Here is a 22986-nt window from a genome sequence, read left to right on the forward strand (position 1 = left end):
AAGCAGTTTAGATAATCAATCTCTTGTTTTGAATAAGTTAAATTATTCTTTTCTTTCTAACTAAGCTTTTGCTTTTTGCAGTTCAGCAATCTTAGCAGTTACATGACAGTTCAAGTTCAGACAACTGTAAATTCTTATTACATGTATTTACTAGGTGCAGTTTCTAACAAAATAGTTTGAAAAAATAGAATATGCACTAAAAGCTCTCTAACTAATAGGCTACGTTGTTTAAACTAGTTATAAGCCCAGTTGGGCGCCAACCAACAAAGTTTTTTCAATAATTGTTTATACTTTTTGTAGTCTTCTAGTGTGTACAGAATTTATTTTTTAGTAAACTACTGTGCAAAGCTTTTGAAAATATTGAAGATCATTTTATAGTTTATATCGAAAAATAAGATAACTAGTTTAGAATTTTTTTTTTTGAAGTTGATGTTAAAAAACATGGATAGAATTTGAAAATTGATAGCAATAAAAAAAAGTTTGTCCTCAAGTACAATTTTTTATAATCTCTCTTTTTTTATGTGCACTAGCCTTAAAATAAATTTCAGGTTTCCTAAACACAAATTAGTTATACTATTCCTTAAAATCGCCCTAAAACTACTTTGAGTTTTTGAAAAAAGTAAATAAATTAAAAAGAAAATTTCAACAATTATAAGTTTTTAACTAACTACTATTACTTTTCAATGGGAGTTATGCCATATTAATAAGAAACGTTAATATAAGTAACTCAGAGATTTTCTGTAGTTACTGCAAGCTTTAAGTTTGACATAAATTAAAAAATGTTTTCTAGTAACTATTGAACAGAACATTAACAAAGATTCTCCACGTTAAAACTAAAGCAACTTATCAAAAACTCAAAGCAGAAAAAACTAGTTTTGAAAGAAGAAACCCAGTTATACCCAACAATGTATAAGTCTGCGATAGTTTTCGGTCACCAAAAAATCAATGACCACTTGCCAACCCATTGTGCCTTGAAGAACATTTGTTTACTTCAATTAAAAAAATAAAGTTGTAAATATTCGTAAATTAAAAACAAAATTTGGTAACTAAAACCACTATGTAAATTCTGTGGTTTTTTCTCCGTCCAGTGGTCTTAAACCTTTTCAATAGGCATACCAAGTAAATTACTATAAAAGCAATCCTGTGAGCACTAGACTATAAAAAATTATACTTGAATTACTAAAATTTCATGTGTTCAGTATCTTAATATGTGAATAACATTATAAGAATTTCATCTGATATTATATCATATACATGTTATAGCAATTTATTTCATAACAGTTCTATGCAAGACTTCAAACTGTATCCATAGTGTATGACTCGATAACCGAAAGGTTTTTGGACCCAACTTTTTGTGCGCATATTTTTCCTGTCTTTCAATAAAACAATCTAACTAGCTATTTTATTATAAAAATACAAAACAGTTGCCAATTTAAAAATACGTTATTATCTTGTTCAAAGTTCTCGATAAACTTGTCCGTATTACTCTCTTGAGATAGCTCTGACACTGTTCTTAATACCTTCAACAGTTACTTTCGGGGTTGCTATCATACGCTATTTTAAAATCTTTGTGGTTTAGATCAGACGAAATTAAATAACATCTGCGACTAACCAAACTATCAAGAAACTATTCTGTAAATAACTGCTCTATATTTAAGAGCTACTATTTACTAATGCTTTATTCTTGCACATTTTATTAATTTTTAATTAAAAATAGCGTTTTTATATCCATTTCTACAGTTTTATAAAATGGTTGTAGCCCATGAAAGACTTTTTTTTATAAAGTGCGACCTGCGAGCAACTTTCTCTCAGAAAATCGACTTGCGACATATAAAAGGCCTCCTGCTCTAATTCAAGGTTCTTTAAATACGCTAAAGGTACTTTGTCAGCGTACAAAAATACAAAAACTAAGCGTGTTTAATGTAAATAAAAGCTAAAATCAGTAAATTTGAAAAAAAAAATTCTATATAAGAAATTTAATAAACTGTTGTATTTAAAATTTGACTTTTGCAATTTACTTGTTTTAAATTACTTATACCTAAGTCCACTATTTACTATTCAGTATCGCTGGTTAATTTATTCTAGCCCTATGTTCATTTAAATGATTTTAGTTCTCGCTTATGTAATTATTCGTTTACGATTGTTTGAAATTTAATTTTTGAAAGCATATACATTAAACTTTTTTATAATATATTATGTTTTATATATAGTTTAACTTTTTAAGCAATGCTGTTAAATGTAAAACTTTATGATACTTTTTTGTCCTAGCTTATGTACTCCTGAATTTAGAATTATTTTTAATTTTATAATTAAAGAAGGTACAGGTCAAAATTGCACGAAGGGACTAAATTGCACGAAAATAAAATTGCAAGAAAGGTCAATTTTGTACAAAGATACTTTTGCACAAACACAAATTTGCACGAGGGGAAAAAAAAAATCTAAAAGAAAAAAAAAGTTGCTGACCGAGGGTAAGGGTAAGGGGTTACAGTAATAGTAAATATAAAAGCTAAATAATAACTAATAAAAATTATTACTAAAAAGTTTAAAAAATGAATAAACAAAAATAAATTGATTAGAAAGAAAAAAAAAGCTACTGTTCGAGGGTAAGGGTTTGGGGTAACAGTGATAGAAAAAAAAAAATTAATGAAAAAAAATATCGACCGAGGGTAAGGCTTAGGGGTAATAGTAATATTTAAAAAAATAAACAAATCAATAAAAAAAAATATATAAGTAAATAAAAAGTTCAACCCATGCAAAATTGTCTCCGTGAAAAATTGTCTGCTCGTGCAAAAATTTCCCCTCGTGCAAAAGAGTGTTTTTGTGCAAAAGTATCTTTGTGAAATTTAGTCCGCTCGTGCAAATTTGACACCGACCCAACTAAACATGTACAGTTGATTTTCTAAGATATAAGCTTATATTTTTGATTTCTTATACTTTATTGAAACATTTTAAAACGTATTTTATTTTTACTACATATGTCTTTTTAGGTGTCAATTGTTTTACTTAATAAAACTTCACAATAAGTTCAAATGATTCAATTTAAACTGTTAAGCTTTCAGTTGTTAACGTTTTAAAAGAAATAAACTAAAAGTTAATTGAAATTTATCATGTTCTAACATGCTAAATTTAAACGTTTTAGACCCTAAACATATTTAATTTTACTTAATTTTTTTTTAATTTGTAGAAAAGTTTTGTCTACAGTCATCAACGCTGAGACGAATTTGCCGTAATACAGTAGGCATTACACTACGTGCATTGTGCGACTGTTGTATAGCGAGTTGGTCGTTGGCAAACAAAACCGCATTCATATAACCTCACATTTTAATGACGTCTGCAAACGCGACCTAAAGAGCTTTTTTTACAGAAGACTAAAAGAAAAAGAACAACAAAACTTTTAAAAACTTAAGCAAACGAAGAATTGAGATTCAAGTTTACTTTTGATTTGTGTGTTTTTATTAAGTTTTGTTTATTAATGCGTTCATCGCTGTTTTATTTTTATTCTTTTCATTTTTATGTACTCCTTTCCTAGCATAACTAATCATTTTCAAGCAAATTGCGCATAGTCAGTTTGAGCTTATAATAGGCCTATTACTTTTACTGTTATAGTTTTTTTACTAAGCATTATGTAAATTACAAACTGTACTTAAGCAACACGTGTTCTTCGTTGAAAGTTATAGGTGGTGTGATCTATTCGTAATTTTTTAATCAAATTAAAAAAGCCAAGCTAGAACTTAAATTATTATGAGTTAGGATATTTTTATTTAATAGCATTTATGGAAGGTTTAAATCGTTTTAAAAAAGAATAAATTGCTTTAGAAATCAAAAAGCAACAGCAGTTACTGTCATATCATATGCCTTATTAAGAAAATATTAAGTTGTTTGAAAAGCTGTCAAACTAAAAAATGCCCAAAAATTCCTAATCTATGTATAAAAAAAAACAGATATTTTATTACCAATTTTTCTCGATAAAGTTATTCATGGCATCTTTGCAGAACAGTATAGTTACTTTACTGAAGTTATCTTGAATGGCATTTTTTTGTAAATCTAGCGATTATAAAGATTATGAACTTTTAAACTAGATCTTTATGATTGTCTTTAAAAATGACATTCAAAATGTCTAAACTTTAAAATCGCTAGATTTAGAAAATAATATATTAAAATAATTCTTATTTTATTACAAATTCATAGTTGATAGGGATATAATTGTTAACTTAAAACTATGGTTGTTTAAAAAATTAAGAGGTTTGAAAAATAATAAAGTTTTTACTATGCCAGAAATAATTTTTATCCTGCTGTTAACTGAACAGAACACTGTTCATTTACTACAAAAAACTAAAATTTTCATTTTAGGGAAAGCTTAAATATATTAGGCATGCAATTTATTGTTTTCAAATTCATTTTATTTAACAATGATGGAAACTTGGACAGAGAAGAATTCAGCAAGACAATTGTTGACAAAAGTTTTGAAAAAAAAATCAAAAATTTCAACCTCTATTAAATCGCTAGATGTTCTACTAGGAGGTGGAATTGAAAATGGAAATATAACCGAAATAGCAGGTATACCTCACTAAAATTTAACTTCTCTACCTTAACTCTAGATGTGAAATTTTATAAAGTTTAAGTTTACTGAACAAAAACGAATAAATGCTTTAAAAATATTTTGGTATGTAGACCTGAGTACACAAAAAGACCTCTCAGACCTTGGTCATCAAGCACACACCCAACTTAGATCAAAAATATAATAAGCTAAAAAAATAAAAAAGCTTAGAAGTCAAAACTTTAACTCTAAAACTAAGAAACTCTTTAAAAATGATACTTTTAAACTTAACAATATAAGATAATTTTCATAACAAAAGAATCTAATAATAAATATATGTATACATAATTTAATATTTGTATAGCATATAATATTAAATAATTTAATATACTATAATTTATAAATAAATATACATTTATTTAATTAATTTATTTTTCATAAACCACATGCAGTTTATAAAAGGTAAAATTATTTACTAAATTTATTGATAACTTTTGAATTTAAAATAATTTCAGATTAAAACTTAAGCTTATAACGTGGGTAGGTGTCAGAAAAGCACAGAGTCACTTTAGAAAGGGGTGACACTTTAGCACGGAGTGACACTTTAGCACAGAGTGTCACTTTAGCACGGAATGTCACTTTAGCATGGAGTGACACTTTAACACACAGTGACACTTAAGCACGGAGTGACATTTTTGCACATAAAATTCTTAATCTTTAAAAATTTTCATTAAATCATGTTTAATTATCTAAAATAGTTAACTAAACAGTTGTGAAAACTAGTTTTAACGCTTTAAAAAATTTTGTCTTAAAAAGAATTATAAATTAAGTTTTACTATGGGCTTAAATAAAGTTTGAATAAGGAAGAAAGTTTTTATCTTTATATTTTTAACTTTTTATTTAAACCTTACGCTTAAAGTTTAGTCTTATTAGAATTAGTTAAAGGATTAAAAAAAAATTAATAATCTCAAAGCTTGTATTTATTGCTAACTTTATTAAAGTAGTTTTATGTCAAAAACTTAAAAGTAAAAGTATCAAGATATTTTTATCTAAAATTAATTAGTAAAAGAAAATAATTAAGTTTTTAAATTAAAATTTGTCTTAGTTTTAGGTAAAGCTTAAACTTGTAACTCATTTAAAAGATAGTAAAGATTTTAGTTTATATGTTGCATAGTTTGTTTTTAGATTTTTTAAACAAGACAGTACCTAATGTGATTTAAGCAAAGAAAAAAATGCAAAACAAATTCTGTGCTAAAATGACACTCCGTGCTAAAGTGTTACTTTGTGCTAAAGTGACCCTGTGATAAAGTGACACTCTGTGCTTAAGTGTCACTCCATGTTAAAGTGTCACACCATGCTAAATTGCCACACGGTGCTAAAGTGTCACTCTGTGCTAAAGTGTCACCTGTGCTTTTCTGACCTGTTCCCTTTAACGTAGAGTTCAATATGTATTTTAGATGTGTTAAATATTAGATATTCTAATATATATATCTTTTTTTTTGCATATGTTTAGGATAATATCTGGTGTTAAAAAGTTTAATAGTCTCATATATCTTAGAGTTTTTTGTTTTAGAGTTAAAATATTTGACTATTAAGTTATTCTTTTTTAGCTCAGTAAAATTTTGGTTAAATCTGGGTATGCAGCTCAATGACCAAGAGGTCTTTTTGTGTACCTAGGTCCTTAAAGTAAAAAAAAATTTAAGCAATTTTTTTGTTTTGGTCGAATAAACATATTATATTAATATTAACTGAAATTAAATAGGCATAAAATATATATTGAACTAAATAATAATATAAAGTTTAACCAGAAATGTTTTTAAGTAAAACAAATATTAATATGTGTGGCTTGATGGTGTACTCCTAATGATGGCTTTGAAAACTCTTTGAATTGAATGTTGCAAGATTGAAACCCATTGCTGACACACATACAAGAAAAAAAAAGTTTCACCAATTAATTCAATATTTCACAGGGTTGCCACACACTCAATATTTTATAAAGTTTTTTAAAATCTCAGGATAACTCAAGGTATTTTGAAGTTTTTGTTGAAACTCAGGCTGACTCAGGATAGTTTTGTATTTTATAAAAATCTAGGGACAGTTTTAATACTTTTAGAAAATTTCAAGGTATATTTTTTTCTAGATCTAGAATGAGATTTAGTTAATCCAATTTCAATACTTTGTTTTTTATATAACCAATTTTGTTCAAGAACATTATTTTTATTGATTTTTAAATGCTTATATAGTTATTTTCTAGCCTTTGGCTAGTTCTTCTCTATTCTTAGCAATAACATTGTAGTTTTTGTTTTAGACTTAAAATTAGTATTTATGATGACTTGAGTTTCTATTAACTACTTAATTACAATTTAAGGTAACATTGAAGCTAATAAATATGCATCCAATTGAGTACTTTATGTGGCAAGATCAAGATGTTGAAAAAAAAAATCAGACTATTTTTTATTTTATATGAAGTTTTTATGATAAATTATCTACAACTTTTTTTCTTCATCTCAATTGATTCTAACTTTTAACATTGAAACTTTGAAAACAGTATTTCTCATAAGTTTAGTGAACATCTTGCAGGAGCATACACATACAACTTTCCTTTTAATTATAAATTAACGTCAGGTATAAGTAGTTTTCGCTAGAGGAAAAGTTTTTTTAAAAGGATTTGAAAATAAACTCAGGATGACTCAGGGCAGTTTAAATTTACTCCGGGCAGTTTTTGGTCACTCATTACAGTTTTTTTTACTGTAAGAGTGGCAACATAAAACAAATTTTTAGCTTCGTATAAACACATTTAAAATAGCATCACGGAATATTTTTAGTAAATTTATACTATGATTTTTTACCTAAGTTTAGTCTTTTACAAAAAAAGTGAAAAAGTTGTTAAAGAAAATTCTTCAAAATAAGTGGCCACCCTAGTTGTTGATTTTAGAACTATTAAAGTTATTTTTTAAATTTACAAATTTTATGACATTTTCATAATTTAAGCTAGTATCATTTAAATTTTTATATTAAAATAAATATTTATGAATATAAATAACTTAGACTTTATAGATAGTTTGTTTTATTCAAATTTTTATAATACTATTTTTAGGCAAAATAAAACCTGGAATTTAAAAAAATAACTATTTTAAACAATAAAAAAAATATAATATATTCAGAGTTGTCTTTGTATAAAACACATTTAAAGTAGGTCATTACAAGAGGTTGCTACAAACTAAGAACAACTCAGGCTAGTTTAAAAATTCTGAAAAGCTCGACTAGTTTGAACTTCCGTGATAAACTAAGGCTGAATCAAGCTTTTTTTTTCAAAACTCAGGCTAGTTGGGTATTTTACCTAAATCTTATGGTAGCTTTTAGACTTTAATTCTTTTTAATTGTGTTTTTGTTAAGTACTTATACTATTGTTAGGGTATTCAACCTTGATTAACAGTATTTTAATTTAATTTTCCCATAAACTTAGGCTAGCTTAAGAGCATAGTGGGGTAAATCACCTTTCTCACAATTTAGTCTCATTTTATTGAGTTTTAACTAAGCTGAAAGTTGCTTTTTACAGATTTTTTAAACTCCAAACATTTTTTGAGATATAGCCGGTCAAAGTCCGAGACTAAAATAGGTTCTTTATGGGAGGCGCAAACTAAAACAGCAAAGAACTAGAAATCACTAAAAATCTGTCGTCTTATACGTCTTTGGATAATTGCCTCAAATTTTTAGGATATGTTTCTTGTAATATTTAGAAAATTTTGTTGGAACAAAATATTAGCATTTTAAATAAAAATTTTATGACAAAAAAAACAAAGAAAAAACTTTTTTTTGTTAACTTTTTTAATAATTTTATATATATATATATTTAATTTCTTACTGACATGACTTTCTAAATATGGCAAGGAACTTTTCCTGAAAGTTTGAGCTATTTATCTCAAAAAACGTAGGAGATAATAGATTTTTAGTGATTTCTAGTTATTTTTATTGAACTGACCAGTTTTAAGATTTTTTGTAAATTTTGGTTTATAACTCAACAAGAAAAGACTAAAATCAATATAATATTTTTCATGTATTAGTTTAGTACAAATTATTATCTTTAAAATAGAGTTGCAAGCCGGATTTTATCTGAAGGTCATAAGTTGTCCACCCTTATTCTATAAAAAAATTGTTGTACCAAAAATTAATAAACCACAATATGTTTATATAACTTTACTTAGTTATTAACTATAACATAATCAAAGATTAGAAAAAGGCTATGTATTGCCCATTGGCTAGCTGAGCAGAAACTAGTGGTTAATACTTGGTATTCATATTGAATTTTTTTTTGCAAAGCAACTAGCATTCAGCTTTTTTAGTACAAATGTGCTATTAATTTGATTAATTGTACGTGGTAGCATTGAACAAATGATTATTTCAATAAAAATATATTTGGAAAAAATTCTGGTACATAACTTATTTAGGAAATATAACATAACACATTTCATTTTTTTCTTAATTTATTTGAATACTTTCAATGTAAGTCTTGTCAAAAATTGTGTTTTACTAACTTATACTGAATTGAAATTGAAATAAAACTATACTGTTGTTAGTTTTAAACTATAGAATGACGTAATAATCAAGTGTAAAAATTAACTAAGGCTTATACTAAAGAACTTAGCTGTATGTACTAATAAAACTTGTTAGATTAAAATCAAACTTAAATAAACCAGCAATAAAAAGTACAGCAACTAAAACTACACTTTAATAAAAATGTTTTACGCGAAACCAATTACTTTAAGATCAATTAAAAAGATTTTTTTGTATATTTTATATGTTTGACAGTCGTTTGGAGAAACCTACAAAAAATACTTCTCAGCAATTGGGCAACATTTGTTGGACAATCATGAGTATGCAAAAAATTATAAAAAAGAGAACTTTTCAACTGCATTCTCTAGAAGCCTTATGCATTCAATTTTTAAGGCCCAGTTTATGTAAGGAGAAAAAGTTCGTATACCAAACTAGACTTTTTAAATCAGTAAGTAATTTTAAAGTAATTTGTTTAAAGTATTTAGTTAATTAATTTAAAGTATAGCTTTATTTTAGTTTTTTATTGCTGGTGTATTTTAGTTTGGTTATAATCCAACAAGTTTTATTAGTACATACAGCAAAGTTCTTTAGTATAAGCATTTAGTTAATTTTTACACTTGATTATTACGTCATTTTATATTTCAAAACTACACTATAATTTTATTTTAATTTCAATTCAGTTTAATTAAGTAAGATACAATTTTTGACAAGACTTACATTGAAAGTGCTCAAACAAATTTAAGAAAAAAATGAAATGTGTTTTGTTATATTTTTGAAAAAAGATTTATTATAATTTCGGCCTTCAAAAGATTTTTCTGATATATATGACCCATTAAATAAAAAAGTTTCCTACACTCTATTATAGGCTTTAAATGATTAAAATAAAACTAAGAAGTTTAATTCAACTTAAGAGTTTAAAAAATTAAAAATTTACTAAATCTGAATCTAGCCAGATCTTGATGTGAAAAATATCCGGATTAGTCTGGATCTCAACTTAAGTCAAGGCCTGATTAGATCTTAGTATAAAAATATTCTGCCAGATCCTGATATTTTATTAATTAAGGTCTTGTGCTGTATATTAAAAATTAATTTTTATAACTTTTGAATATTATATATATATATATATATATATATGAAATAAGGTTAATGTTTAAACATAAACACTTTCAACTGAGCCCACTTGAAGGGCTTTTAAATAATTTATTCAAATGGCGATTTTAAAAATTCTGGAACATATGTTTCACAAAGCTTTAATTTTTCATAAAGCTCTGATCATCAGCCAGTTAAATTCAAAATACAAAGCACTGTACTAAACAAAGATACAAAAGTTATGCAAAAAAACAAAAAACAGTATGACGTAATATTGTACATTACAAATATTCAGTACAAAAATCGATCTACCTTCTAACTAATTAAACAACTAAAATTAACGAAAACAACAGTTATTTGACTATAAAATGCTTCAAAATTTGTTGTGTTTTAAAAGAAGCTTTTTTATATGTCGACAAGACGATATAAATTCGCTTCGCTTATTTAAACAACCTTCCTTTTTTAACGCATACATAACGGCTGTTGATTCTTTTAAGCACAGCCTACAAACAGGGTTGTTACCATCTGCTATTGGCTGTGCTCTTTTTATCACCTCCCAAGTTAATTTAAAATCAATGTTTTTGCGCTTAAGGCCGCAAACATACTTCGAAAGCTCAGTTTCATTTTCGTATACACCACCTTTAAAGGATTTTTTATGGTTGGCATACCGAAATCTGAATTGAGTGGAGCATAGGCCGATGTAGAACTTCTTTTCAAGGTCAGAGTTAACTGTTGCCTTGTAAATAATGTTCTCTGACCGGCAATTGCCCCCCTTCAAATTGTATTTACAGCCACCGGCGCAATTACACTGATTTTTGATTGAATTACTTTTGTTTAAAATCCTTTGATTATGTGACTTGATTAATCTCTCCAAATTCGCCATACATGAATAACTGATTCGCATATTATGTTTATTAAATATCTTTGATAATGGGTTATTTTTGTTGAAATGTTTTTTTACTAGATTTATGAATTCTCTGCCGATGTTTGTTTTAACTGAAGTACAGAATGGGGGATTATACCAAATTATATTTCGCTTTCTTTTACTTTTATTGGTCGTTTTGTTTTTTTGCTCCGTTGTTTCAAAATTAAGTTTATCATTGTAACCGCATTTTTTCATTATTAGTTCGTAATCTTGTTTTGTCTTTAAAAAGTTTTCTTCGTTGCTTGATCTTTTATTTAAACGTTTATTAATTATTTTTGGTATTTGGTTTATAATATTTTTTGGGTGGCTAGAATATTTATTTATATACATAATTTTTGCGTTTTTCTTTTTATAAGGCATATAGGAGAGATCATGCAAGTTGAGCTTCACATCCAGGTAGTCAGTCGTCAACATTGGTGATTCAATAGTGACTCTTAACCCCATAGACTTGAAGAAGGCGTGCGTTTGTTTTTTTAGCCTTTCAACTATAAAGCCAGAAGAATTGGGCAGCACAGCTAGACCATCGTCCCTGTACAACCCAACTCTTTCTAAACCAAAGATATTCTTCAACCCATCTAACAAAAAAAGACCTACTAATTCACATAACTCTGCACCCATGAACGATCCCTGCGCTACATCAAAAAGAGAGCTGGTGTTATTTGCTCTCTTCTTTTGCCACAGGTTTCCTTGTTCATAAAGTACTGATTTACATGCATTTTTTATTAGACCTAAATCTTCAGTAGGTACGCTAGTATAAATACCAGCAAATTTTAGTGATTTTGTTACCAATTCTTCGCTGATAGAAGGATAAAAATCGACTACATCAAACTTAAAAAAGCTGTACGTTTGTTTTTCCAAACCAGTGAACCAATTTAAGACTTGGTCTGTATCAGTCCACTGCATAAGTTTAGATTTTAAACGCACAGCCTTATTAATGCAGTCAATCTTAACCTTAACTATACGACCTACATCGGACTTAGAAGTATTAATCAATCTACACTTGGGATGTGTCAAAAAGTTATCTTTATGATCTTTGACCGTTATGTATGCGTTTTTTAAAGGCAATTTTTTAATCCTATCGTGTATTTTTAAGTTTTTAGTTAAATTTTTAGCTTCTACATTAATATCATTTAAAGTTTTATCAGTACATTTTTCGTAATCTTTAGTAATATTGTCTTTTAATAATTTTTTATAGTCATTTACTGAAATTTCGTAAAAATTAGAAGTTTTATCAGAAGGCACAATCAAATTTTTGCACTTACTTATGTCCTGCACAATCTTTGAAAGTTCATTTTGGAAACGGCTTCTACTTGTTCTGAACTCCACGTCTTGCACCATTTTTATTAGGTCTTCTTCAAATGCCTGTAGATATTGTATTGGCTTAGGTGTGCGTGTTGTTTTGAACCCGTATGTTTCGTGTTCTTCTGCAGCCACTTGATCTTCTTCTTCGAAGAACTTTGCTTTCCACCGCATCCGTCTTACTAAGTGTTGAGTCTTCTGTATTAATGCTTCCTTATACGCATCTTGTTTACCACATGGAATATTTTTAATCGAGTGCTTGATATCAAACTTTTTAAAATCTGACATTTTTTATATGAACGTGTTTTTGTTTACTGTGCTCGACAATTTACTTGTTTACAATTTGTTTACTGTGTATTTTGAATTTAACTGGCTGATGATCAGAGCTTTATGAAAAATTAAAGCTTTGTGAAACATATGTTCCAGAATTTTTAAAATCGCCATTTGAATAAATTATATATATATATATATATATATATACAAAGCACTGTACTAAACAAAGATACAAAAGTTATGCAAAAAAACAAAAAACAGTATGACGTAATATTGTACATTACAAATATTCAGTACAAAAATCGATCTACCTTCTAACTAATTAAACAACTAAAATTAACGAAAACAACAGTTATTTGACTATAAAATTCTTCAAAATTTGTTGTGTTTTAAAAGAAGCTTTTTTATATGTCGACAAGACGATATAAATTCGCTTCGCTTATTTAAACAACCTTCCTTTTTTAACTCATACATAACGGCTGTTGATTCTTTTAAGCACAGCCTACAAACAGGGTTGTTACCATCTGCTATTGGCTGTGCTCTTTTTATCACCTCCCAAGTTAATTTAAAATCAATGTTTTTGCGCTTAAGGCCGCAAACATACTTTGAAAGCTCAGTTTCATTTTCGTATACACCACCTTTAAAGGATTTTTTATGGTTGGCATACCGAAATCTGAATTGAGTGGAGCATAGGCCGATGTAGAACTTCTTTTCAAGGTCAGAGTTAACTGTTGCCTTGTAAATAATGTTCTCTGACCGGCAATTGCCCCCCTTCAAATTGTATTTACAGCCACCGGCGCAATTACTTTGATTTTTGATTGAATTACTTTTGTTTAAAATCCTTTGATTATGTGACTTGATTAATCTCTCCAAATTCGCCATACATGAATAACTGATTCGCATATTATGTTTGTTAAATATCTTTGATAATGGGTTATTTTTGTTGAAATGTTTTTTTACTAGATTTATAAATTCTCTGCCGATGTTTGTTTTAACTGAAGTACAGAATGGGGGATTATACCAAATTATATTTCGCTTTCTTTTACTTTTATTGGTCGTTTTGTTTTTTTGCTCCGTTGTTTCAAAATTAAGTTAAAACTGAGCTTTCAAAGTATGTTTGCGGCCTTAAGCGCAAAAACATTGATTTTAAATTAACTTGGGAGGTGATAAAAAGAGCACAGCCAATAGCAGATGGTAACAACCCTGTTTGTAGGCTGTGCTTAAAAGAATCAACAGCCGTTATGTATGAGTTAAAAAAGGAAGGTTGTTTAAATAAGCGAAGCGAATTTATATCGTCTTGTCGACATATAAAAAAGCTTCTTTTAAAACACAACAAATTTTGAAGAATTTTATAGTCAAATAACTGTTGTTTTCGTTAATTTTAGTTGTTTAATTAGTTAGAAGGTAGATCGATTTTTGTACTGAATATTTGTAATGTACAATATTACGTCATACTGTTTTTTGTTTTTTTGCATAACTTTTGTATCTTTGTTTAGTACAGTGCTTTGTATTTTGAATTTAACTGGCTGATGATCAAAGCTTTATGAAAAATTAAAGCTTTGTGAAACATATGTTCCAGAATTTTTAAAATCGCCATTTGAATAAATTATTTAAAAGCCCTTCAAGTAGGCTCAGTTGAAAGTGTTTATGTTTAAACATTAACCTTATTTTATATATATATATATATATATATTTATCGGTATATCATCTTTCTTATCTGACAGGCAAAAATTCTCTACACATTTTGGTATGTAAATAACTTGCTGTACAAAAGTATATAAGTATATATATATATATATATAGAAATAACATACACAAAATAAACTTTTGCTTGGTACAGCTGTTTCTGCGTTTAATACGCGTCCTCAGCCAAGTTTTATTCAATGAAAAGCAAACTTGTAAGTACAGCAATAAAATTATACAAAATTAGGTATTACGTAATAATAGATAGTTGATTTTAGACAAAATTATTAACAGAGTTTTTATATAAATTGCTTTCTATAATGTATGCATCCAGTTTGTAATTCGTTTCTTTTGTTTAAAGATTCAGATTTCTTAACTTTTAAAATTTCGATTTTTTCCGCATTGCACAATTTACATCCGTTTTTTAAACTGTATTTATTTTTCGTTCTTGTTAATATTTCCCACTGAATTTTAAAATTAACTTCGTCATTTTTTAATTTCCAAACGTACTGCGATAAAGTTGTCGTATTTTTATGTTTTTCGTGTTTGAAGCTGTACTTGTGCTTTGTGTAGCGATTCTTGAACGATAGTCCAGTCGACCCTACATAAAACTTGGTCTGGTTATCAGTTATGACTGTCGCTTTATATATAACATTTTCCATCAGGCAACTTCCATTTACCGGGCATTCTTGTTTATTGCAGTCACACATTCGCCTCTCTTTGTACTGCGTGTCTAATATCTTTCGATTGTGTGCCATTATAAGTTGTTTCATGTTTGGCATGCAGGAGTAGGACACTTTTAGTGTCTTCCTGTTAAAAACTTTACAATATGGATGGTTTTCAGTAAAGTTCTTGTCCACAATCTCTAGGAAGCGCTTCCCAACCCGTGTTGCCACACTTTTGCAGAATGGAGCGTTGAAATATAAAATATATATATATATATAAAGGTTTATTCAAAGATGCAAAACTCGAAGAACTCAAGTTTCGTGATTACTCACTCATCGGCCGTTTTGCACGATTTTTGATAGTTTCAAAATTACGTCATAATCTATTTATGCAAAAAATTTTTTACCTTCATTAGTGATTTTGTTTTGTGCTTTATTTTAAACTTGTTTTGAAGCTGATGAGTGAGTAATCACGAAACTCGAGTTCTTTGAGTTTTGCATCTTTAAATAAACCTTTTTATTAATAAAGCCCTCAAGGTGGGCTCAGTGTGAAAAATTTAATTTATTAAGTTAAATAACTTAATTCTATATATATATATATATATATATATAAAGGTTAATGTATAAACGTAAACACTTTCAACTGAGCCCACTTGAAGGGCTTTTAAATAATTTATTCAAATGGCGATTTAAAAAAAAAATTCTGGAACATATGTTTCACAAAGCTTTAATTTTGTATCTTTGTTTAGTACAGTGCTTTGTATTTTGAATTTAACTGGCTGATGATCAAAGCTTTATGAAAAATTAAAGCTTTGTGAAACATATGTTCCAGAATTTTTTTTAAAATCGCCATTTGAATAAATTATATATATATATATATACTTTTGTACAGCAAATTGTATTGGATTAACAACCAGACATCTAAGGAAGATAATAAAAGAACACATACCAAAATGTGTAGAGAATTTTTGCCTGTCAGATAAGAAAGATGATATACCGCTTAAGGTTTTAAACGCATCTATATGTTCATCTATTTTGGAACATTTAGTTAATAATCCAACTTGTGCAAACAATTATATTATAAATAGATTTAAAATTATTAAAATTTGTAGTAATGTTTTCGATTTGATTAAATTAGAAGCCATTTGTGTTTTGTTAAGGAAACCAGTTTTTATTGAAGCAAAAAAGGTTTTGACTATACTTTTTCTTTATTTTTGTAACATTTTATAAGGATTGTTTTCATTTTATTTATGTTTAGTTTAACTGTAGATCAATTATAACGTAAATGGGCTTATTTGATTTTAACTATTATTAATTGCTTTAGTCTTTTATTAATCTCTTGATTACTTTATGATTACTTGATTACTATATAAGTGTGTAAACTCTTATTATTTGTTAGCATTGTACTCTACTGAAGAGAATTGCTTGAAATATATTTAGTGTTTTTGGAATGGTGTGTCTTGTGTAACTTATTGTATATTTACTGGTCACTTATGTTCCAATAACTTTTGAATTATTGCCCTCAAATTTGATACAATTTTATCTTAATTTTACAGGTGAAAGTGGTTCAGGCAAAACTCAGTTTTGCTTTCAGCTAGCAATAAATGCTCAGTTACCTAATGTTTATGGTGGATTGAATAGTGAGGTAATTTTTATTGACACTGAAAACACATTTTCTTCTGATCGCCTCATTGAGATGATTAATTTAAACTTACATAAGTTAGCTTTATCAGGTTTGTGTTTAGTATAACAAATCATAATTAAGTGTTAAATTTTTTTTTTTTTTTTTTAATTTAATTGTATATTAATATTTGTATTTGATTAACATATTGCGCAAGTTATTAAAGCAATCTAAAGTTTGACCAAAAAACATTAACAAAGTTCAGTATTAGTTAGTGATCTACCAGATTATCAGTTTTAGGATAAAGCCAGTTCTGGATCTGTTTTTTAAATCAAGATCGGCCAGATCCAGTTATTTTAATTTTCCCAATGTATTTATAAATTTTATTACAATTACAAAAAAAACTTTTTAAAATCTGAAAATTTAAAATCATTTTTTATCTAGAGGCTTAAAGTTTTTAGGGATTCTTCTAAACAATTTTAACACTTATACGTTTTAGATTTAAAAAAAAAAATAAAAAAAGAAAATATCTTAATTTAAAACTTTTGAAAATATTTGCCATTTTAAGATAAAATAATCTTTAAATATATAAGAATCTTTTAAAACAAAAGTGGATTTTTTGAGTTAAAAAAAACCTTATGTGTAACTGTAATAAATTTTAGAATTATACTTTGAAAAACAAATTTATGAATTTTTATTTCTTTTTCAAAGCTTATTCTAGTCTATGTCATGACTTATTTTTCAATGTTGTTGTTTTGTATTTTAAGAATATTTTTGTTTTTCTATCACAAAATATTAAGACCTCTTGCTTAATAAATGTAAAAGAAGATAGTGATAAAATAAATTAAAAATTTGGGCTGGTATGCTTTAAGATCAATCTGAGCTGAAAAAAGCTGAGTCAGTAAATTTCTTTTTAATATTTTTTGATTATTAGAGCCTTATTTTTTAGTTGATTTTCAATATGTTTGGGAAAAGTGGGTTAGGGATAAGAGTATAACTTAAAAAATCTGTTGCAAAATTTCCTGACTCAGCTTTTTTCAGCTCAGATTGACCTTTAAGTATACTTTCCTAAAATTTGAGAGTAATTTGACAATTTAAAATGTGTCTGTATAATTGTATACAAAATTATTAACAAAATATAACATATCTTAAAAGATAAACAAGTTTTATATTTTATAAAACTTTTATAAAGTTTTTATGAAATAGTATTGTTAGTATATAAAAAACTCAGAGTGGCTAAACTATTTTTGGTTTAGAATAAGTTTTTAGGAAAATGAAATTGTATAATAAATTTTTTCTATTAAGATGTATTATACAGTAAAACTACATATAAAAATGAAAAACAAAATAAGTATAGTATTAAGTACTGCCACTATTTCAAATTCTTTGTAGTTTATCTGCATTTTTTATTAGCCATTTTTATAAAGAGACAACTAACATTTCAAACTATCAAAGTTTACAAGTTCTACAGATTCTTTGTTGCAAGGTAGCATACAAATGGTATAAAGCTAAGAATCATATAGTTTATTCTTATTTAAAAGTTATGAATAATAACTAGCTAAAAATTTTCCTGTTAGTTGTTCAAACTTAGTCAAAAGTAATTGTAACTACCAAAATTGTTGCAGTTCCAAAAAGTAACCAGTTCTACACTTATTTGTTATCTCCTCTTTTACTTAAGTATACTGATTAAAATAGTTATAAATAGTTTTTTGTATCAATACAGGTAAATATAATGTGTTAGCAAATAGAAGCATAGAAGACTTTTTATCAAAAATATATGTATTTAGATGCATTGAAGCGGTGGAATTATTGGCAGTTGTTCATCAGCTTACTCAGTTTATCAATTCTCATCCTAATGTTATTTGAAGTTATAAAAATTATTAACAGTATTTTTAAGAGAGTTGCCACACACTCAGGATATTTTGAAGTTTTTGAAAACCTCCGGATGACTCAGAACAACTCGGGATATTTTAAGTTTTGTAATAAAACACTCAGGACAGTTATAAGTTTCCTGAAAATCTCACACCAGTTTTTTTTTCTAGATTTTAAATGATATTTGATATATTGCTTCAACATTTTGTTTATTTACAACCAATTTCGTTGAAGCACTTGATTTTTATTGATTTCGAGTAATTTTTAATTTTTTTTAACGATTTAAAAAAATCAGTATGACTCAGGATAGTCTAAGGTCACTCAGAACAGTTTTTCGACTCAAAGAGTGGCAACTCTTTTTCAAAAATATGTTTGCATTAATTTAACTTAAGGCCATTGGGGGATCAACTTTGTTTTTACAAATTTATGTTTTTTGTAGAGTCTGATCACAGTTTTTAGTAAGATTGCCAGACACTCAGCATAGCTCAAGTTATTTAGAAATATTAGAAAAATTTAGGCTTTTTTTTGCAAAACTCCGGTTAGTTTTTCTATTTTTCCCAATTCTCAATGTTTTTATGACTGGAATTTTTTTTGATATCCTTTTTTGTAAGTATTTTATATTTATTTCACTATTTTATATATTAAAGTTTTATTGATCATCTCTTTTGGCTCATACTAACACTTTTTATCATCTCTTTTAATCATATCATAAACTCAGGCTTTTTTTTGTTTCCAAAGAATTGCAATTCTGAATCAGACACGTTTACTTTTTGCAAAACTAAGGCGTAAGCTAAAAAGGCAAAAATATCACTAATTTATTTAAAATATAATTTCTCTTCTGCTTAAAACCAATCTTAATTCTAACAGCTATTTTTAAGCTTATTAAAAAAACTAAAGTACATGGAATTTTATAAGTTTGATCAAAAGTTCTTCTTCTTCTTTTTTGAAGCTAATTTGTGGAGTTTTGACCATAAATTACATTTTCCATATTTTTTAAATTATAACATTTCTTTAAACCTTTAATAGCTCATGAAATTTTAAGTCTTATGTTTAAATAATTAAAATTTAGATATAATTTCAAACTTCCCACAAATTTGACAATATAAATTTCTGGTTTATACATTTGAATAGGAAACTTTTTATAAAACGGACTATACTCTATTTGATTAAGATATTTATTATAATTGTGAATCTCATCATTATTGTTTGACTTCAACACTGTTTTATAAATAAATTCATGAATTAATAAATTAATTTTATAATATTAATAAACTGAATATGTCTCAAAATTTAATTAAAACTTTTTTTTTAACCAAAATGACTTTAAGTTTAAAATACTTGTATAAGAGTCAATGTTATTTTTTGTAAAAAAACTCTTAGAACCCCTTATGGCCTTGAAAGTAATTTTTTATAGATTTCAGTAAAAACAATATAACTAGTATTTTAAGCTTTAGAAAGTTAATATTTTGGAAATGAAAACTTTTTAAAAAAGAATCCTGCAATTTTTATTGTACTATTTTTAAAAACTTCTAAATTAAATAATATCTTAAGGTTACAATTACAATTTTGTTATATTACAAAATAGTTTTGAAAACTATGTACTTGTATTAATAGTTTTTTATCTCTACAGTACACAACCCTTTGATATTAAAGTGATTTGAGATTTTCAATTATTTTGTAAAAAAAAATCTGTATTTAGGTTAGACTTGTCGTTATTGATAGTGTAGCAAACGCAGTTAGATCTGAAGAATTGACTACAAGAACACGAATAATGCTGGATATGGTAAAGAAACTTAGAAAAATAGCTGCAAAGCAAGATATTGCAGTTGTTGTTATCAACCAAGTTAGCTTAGATTAAATAGTTAAAACCAAGGCAGGTCATTATAATTATTTTTTACATTAATCTTTAATTATTTTAAGTTATTTAGGTCCTTATACACATATTGAGAATGAGGCTTTGATCACTTTTTTTATTTTAGGCAACAACACGTTTTAACAATGATAGAACGAGCTGTGTTGTCCCTGCGTTAGGAGAGTGTTGGAGTTACGTTCCCGCGTTAAAAATTATGCTTAGAAATCAACCCAATACAAATAAAAAGTGGTTATAAGATTATACTAATTTTATGATGTACAGATTTTATGTATTTCAAATTTAAGGTATGAGGCATGTAAAACTTACCTTGTTATTAAAGTTTAACAAGGTACCATTCAATGATAAGGGCCTTTAAACAATCAGTATTTTAAACACCTAGTATTCCTAAAAATTTTAATTACTTGAAGCTAAATAAATTAACAGACAAAAAAGTACTGTTGCTATAGCAAGTTTAACTTATTAAATGTAAAGGTTAAAATATTATAAAACTTTAACTCAAAAACTTTTGAAAAATTTTAGGTTTTGTGATAATTTACTACTTTTTGTTTCAATTTTTTTTTTACAATTATAGAATCAGTTAATAAATTATTAGTTAAGGAAAATTACTTTATTATAGTTATTAGTTTTACTATTATTATTAAAATAATAAGCTCATTATAAGTTAGATAGTATAAATAAACGACCATTGAATTAGATTTGTTTAGAATTATTATTTACAGATGGCTTATCTTTGTTAACAAACTAGTTATTTTAGTACAAATATTAGTTTGATTACTTTTCTTGGAAGTAAACAAATTTTCTGAAGCTTTCAAAACACTAATTCACTGCATAATAAAATTGTCCTATATAAAAGTCGCTTTATAACAGCTTAAGAAAATTATAAGTTTGAAAAGTTTTCTTTTTTATTATTAATTCTTATTTTTACGAATTTATTTTAAATAAGCGTTTTTCATCATTAATTGCTCTATAAAATTAAATTACTTAAAGTTAAAAATGATATGTATAAGTATAAATATTTTAAAGACCTTAATTTTAAAAATCTACGTTTATAGATTTATTTGCAGAATATAGAGGTTGGTTTTATGTAACTATTTTTTTTAAGTTGAGATAAAAAAATTTTTTTAGGACTGCATATTTAACGAAATCACCAACAAAGCCACCCGGTATTATTACTTACATCATTACAAGTGCAGGTGTCCGTGATGTAACATCAAGTGAAGTTTTAACTAAAAAAAAAGGATTTCATATATATGCTGAACACAAAAACAAAAGTTCTCAAAACATAATGCATCAGAAAATTTCGAGCGAATTTATTCTGTCATCACAAAAATTAATAAATAAAAATGACGTAACATCAGTCCCAATACAAGGTTATGATAATGATGTCAAGTTTTTAAAAAGACCCGGATCATCTTTTTCATTCAAAGAAGAACCAGTTATGAAAAAAAAATAACAATACATTTGTAGTCAGTTAAATCTTATTTATAGTTTTAGCTACAGTTCAACGTCTAATAAAATGTTGCCTAAATATAAAATTGCTACTTATTTTGTAAATAGTTTTTTAACTAACATCGTTTTTCCTAAGACGTTTGTAAAGTTGTTATTAAAATTTTATATTTTAAACACAACAACAAATATAAACTTAAATTCTTTCAACAAGTAGTTTACGTCAATTTATTTTTAACATTAAACTTTTGTTGAATTTTGTTTTGTTACTTTTTACTTAGTTCTAAAAAATAAAAATGATCGATTTTTTTTCTATTAGTTTATTCTCGCTAGTAAAAGTAAAGTATCGTTATCTTTTTTTGACGTTTTTATTGCTAATAATTTTTTAAAGTCAGTTTTTAGAATGCTGAGTAGTATTTGAATCAGAATAACTTCAAAACTTCTAAACAAAACAGGCTACCTCAATTATTGATGAAGTTTTCCTCATTTTTCAGTTTTAAGCAGTAGTTTTTTCTTTAAAATACAATGCTTTGTGTCTTTTTACTCGGCGTTTTTTGATTAAATGTAAAATTAAGTTGTGTGGTATTCTTGTTTTAAGATAATGACAAGCTTCAATTCTTTTTAATTTCGTTGTACTTTTAGGAATTTTAAGTTCAATAGATTCTTTATGTATTTTTTCATCTTGCAAGTTAGCTGTTTTGTAAATAGTTTTGTTGACAATGGGAAATAATTTGTTATGAATACGACCAGCTGCTGATTTTTGGAATAAGTTGTCTTTAAAATTTATATTTTCGTTGTAGTAATTTTCACTTTTTTTATTTTTTTGTAGTTTATTATAAGTACTTTGTATGTTTTCATTTAAACAGAAAAATAGTTCTTGGTTATTGAGCTCAGGTAAAGAGTTGTTTGTTTGCAATACATTTTTATTATATGCTATTTCAGTTTGAATTGTTGAAGATTTTAGTATTTTAACTTTAATTTTTACTCTTTTTGCTTTCATTCTTTCTTTCTTTAAACTATTATTTTTTTCTTTTAATTTGTTCATTTAAGTTATAAAAACGCTCGTGAATTAATCTAAACCTGTTTTTTGTAAACATTACAAAAAAATCTGTAGGTTTATTTTATAAATTTAAAACATTAATTTAATAA

The 22986-nt window shown here is 26.5% G+C and overlaps 1 protein-coding gene across 1 annotated transcript; it reads left to right on the top strand.

The window, feature by feature from the left end:
* The first annotated feature begins 4409 nt into the window (after nt 1–4409).
* LOC145832310 (DNA repair protein RAD51 homolog 3-like) lies at nt 4410–21972 on the top strand. Its single transcript, XM_082939628.1, has 6 exons — nt 4410–4557; nt 16582–16758; nt 18370–18503; nt 20218–20361; nt 20498–20616; nt 21517–21972. The coding sequence occupies exons 1-6, from the start codon at nt 4410–4412 to the stop codon at nt 21842–21844; spliced, it is 1050 nt and encodes a 349-aa protein (XP_082795754.1). The 3' UTR covers nt 21845–21972.
* The last annotated feature ends 1014 nt before the right edge of the window (nt 21973–22986 follow it).

The sequence above is a fragment of the Thalia democratica genome, chromosome 3 (genome assembly GCF_965202585.1).
Source record: "Thalia democratica chromosome 3, ktThaDemo2.hap1.1, whole genome shotgun sequence".
Classification (NCBI taxonomy): domain Eukaryota; kingdom Metazoa; phylum Chordata; class Thaliacea; order Salpida; family Salpidae; genus Thalia; species Thalia democratica.